This window comes from Hydractinia symbiolongicarpus, chromosome 11, assembly GCF_029227915.1.
Source record: "Hydractinia symbiolongicarpus strain clone_291-10 chromosome 11, HSymV2.1, whole genome shotgun sequence".
Taxonomy (NCBI): Eukaryota; Metazoa; Cnidaria; class Hydrozoa; order Anthoathecata; family Hydractiniidae; genus Hydractinia; species Hydractinia symbiolongicarpus.
This window is the reverse complement of record NC_079885.1, coordinates 22994120-22997464: the sequence shown is the minus strand read 5'-3', so window position 1 is coordinate 22997464 and position 3345 is coordinate 22994120. Positions and strand designations below refer to the sequence as shown.

Sequence of the window (3345 nt, the reverse complement as noted above, 5' to 3'; positions counted from 1 at the left end):
TGATCGTAGCTAACATCTAGATTGAGTAAAAACGTATTCCCTGCACAAGTCTCTTCTATATTGAATATGATCGACTAAAGTTTGTGGGGGGATGTGGCTCCCCTGGACTCCCACGACCAGCGACGGATATAATTATTTATTAGTTATGTTCGTACTGGCCGAATGTATCTAGTATATATATCCATTATCTTAGCTATTGCTAATTTAATTGTTTTCGATCGTCATAAATAGCCGAATTCGTTAGTTATTACTGCCAGTAATTGACATTTTATGTAGGCACCAAACTTGAAATAAATTGTTAGTTGGCAAAATAAAACGTGTAAAACAAGCATTTTCCCGCCATGCAGAGCGGATATTAAGTAAAAGTTCCCAGTAGCGTAATAAAGATGTCAAAAATTAAAACATAATAACTATTTACCGACGTAACTAATTAATGTCTTGGTTTCTACCCAGTAGTTAAGTTTAAAATTTAACTTCGAGGCTTAACATAAACCGAACAAAATAATGTAGCCTAGCAATGAAATATGAAAGACGGGTCACTTTAGAAAGAAAATAAAATTTAAATAAGGGCATAGAGCGTGGGTTATGAAAAAAAAACATTTTTTTTTGTTTTTGATTTTTAAAATTGTAATATTTTTTGTGGCATGATACATTAAGAAAGAAGAAAGAAAGAAATATCTTATGAGTATATAATCTATTATAAGCAAGTTCAGAATACTTCCATTCAAATCGATTTTCGTAACAAGAATGTAAAATGTAAATAAATTATATTGTATACATTACATTCTAGTAACTTGCTTCATACGTCTTCGTTATGAAATGTTAAATAATACTCACACCACAATGCAAACTTAAGGACTTCATTTGCAAAGGAAAACATAGAGAGAGTAAAGGCGTTTTCCACGATGGCTGTTAAACTGTCCGAAAGAGCATATAAAAAATGGCTTCAGAAACGAAAACAAACTCTTATTGCATTCACACTACAGAATGTTCTCATTGGAACGGAATTCAGCTTAACATTTTTGACGCTTTGGTTATATTTGAAAGAAATGGTAAAGCCGGATTACCCGAAAGTATATTACAGCGCCATTTCTTCATCTTACCTACTAATATCTATGAGCTCGTCCTTGGTTATCGGACGCCTGAGCGATCGATATCGGAATGTCAGAAGAACTGCTATCGTTTTAAATATATTAGCTGCTTTTGGCAATGTTATTTATGCACTTCCATTTTCACCTTTTTTATTACTGTTCGGGCGACTTTTATCTGGGTTTGGTGGTCCGTTACGTTCTGTTATAATCGGGGAGCTGGCACGAGTATACTCCAATGAGGAATTACTTTCGATATATTCAGTTATGGGTATGGCGTATTCAATTGGATTTGTGTTTGGTCCTGGTATTAATTTCGCCTTTAAATCCGTAAATGTTGAAATCGGAGCTTGGAACATAACATACCTGAACTTGCCAAGTCTATTCCTAGCAGTTTTGTTTATCATCCAAATAATGTTAACTCTATATTTTGTGCATGATTTGTCGAAAGAATATGATCTAAAAGAGGAAGATGGGTTATCAATTAAGCGTAGCAATGCTGCTCAATGCGATTCACAAGTAACAATTTCGTATTTCGAAACAGAAGATTCTCCTTTAATTACCAAAAGATGTAACAATATGCCTTCGACGATTAATGTTTTGAAGCAACTTTTTTCAAAGTTGCCTACAACTCTTCTTTTATGTTCTGCATTCTTTGAGAATTATTTTGTTGTCTCTTTTGACATTTGGTTGCCTTTATTAGTCGTGGACGTTCTAAAATGGTCCATAGTTGAATTGAACCTTATTGTGCTTCTCACCGGAGTAAGTTGTATTGCTTCCTGCATCATATTAATATTTAAGACTCCGGTCGACAAAACAATCTACCTTCTGGCGATATTTTCCACTATTTCGATTATTTTTTCTGAATCTACGTTCATGGTGTTGTCATACATTTCCAATTGTTTACCTCTAAGTATCACATTATGGATCATTTTCGGTATTTCATATTGTTTTTTAATCGTAACTGAAGAGATATTCCTTGTGGGTTGTTTGGCGAAAATGGTATCATCACATATTCAAACTTACGTAGATAGCATTCGGTTAACTATGTATAGACTTGGTGGCCTGGCTGCATTGGCAACTTCTGCATTGATATTTGATTATATTTTAATCGTTGGAACAGTTCATGTTGTGTTGGTAGTCATTGGAATAACATTGTTAATTTATGAACGGCACGCGTTGAGATATCCCAAAATAATTATATATTAATTAATAATTATTTCTAATGAAACATTTTCATAAACATTTTCATGCACTTGCATCAGTGAGAGAAAAACAATACCGAAAGTGTTATGACTTAGAACGATTTCCTCTCTTCCGGGCTATTTATATCACAGGCGGGACGGGTTTGAAGAGATCTCTCTTATATAAACAGTCCTTCAGAATACATAACACGAATCTTATTAAAGTTTTTACACTTTTGATCCTGGAAAATAAACACTATATCAATATAGGACTATGGATTTTTCAACTTATTTTAAATTATACATAATTTAATTTTGTATTTTTTGAGCTTTTTGTAGACTTTGATATTTGAAACACAGAAAACAACACCGCTAACTTGAGGTTTTTAAGATTCTGTCTATAATCTCCACTCCTTTTAGGCGTTATAACTTTTAGATATTTTTGAAAACTAGTCGTTAGCCCGTGGAAAAATCCACGGGTTCACCTGTTGCAGCTAAGCTACCATTTTGCGTGGCAGACCGACGGACGGACGGACAGACGTATACGGGCATTATAATATAGATATATCACGTGATTTGTTTGCAGTTTTGATTATACTCTGCTAGTATCACTAATGCATTTTCGATTTTTTAAAGAAAGAATGTATATTTACGTAAATAAAGTTTGTCGGCCGTCTTCTCAATAATTTATAGACTAGTCGATAAATCCCGTGGAGTAATCCACTTAGGCAGAAGGACAATGGAAAAATATGTTGTTTTAGTTTTCTTGCTGACGTCAGCAGTGCAAATACAAAATAAATATATTTTTTTAAAAATTTGTATACCTGTTGCCTTCATCGTATAGATCTTGAAATGCTGATCAAGAAAATGTATATGATCATGTATCTTTGACAAACGGTTGCAGAGATATCAAGGTTTAAAGATTTAAAGGTTTTTTGATGACGTCATCAAACCGTCCATTCCGAAACGGATTCGGGAACCCGGGTTTGGAAAACTTACCCAAATTGGTCCCAGGTTGTCCCTAGTTACCCACGCGGTGAAAAAAAAGTTATTTGGCCTCAAAGTTTTAAGTG

At 34.0% G+C, this 3345-nt stretch overlaps 1 protein-coding gene across 1 annotated transcript; it reads left to right on the top strand.

Annotated features, from left to right (window-relative positions):
- Positions 1–261: 261 nt before the first annotated feature.
- On the top strand, positions 262–2620 carry LOC130614710 (uncharacterized). The gene has a single exon (XM_057436149.1). It carries the CDS (start codon positions 906–908, stop codon positions 2295–2297), a length of 1392 nt encoding a protein of 463 aa, XP_057292132.1. The 5' UTR covers positions 262–905; the 3' UTR covers positions 2298–2620.
- The last annotated feature ends 725 nt before the right edge of the window (positions 2621–3345 follow it).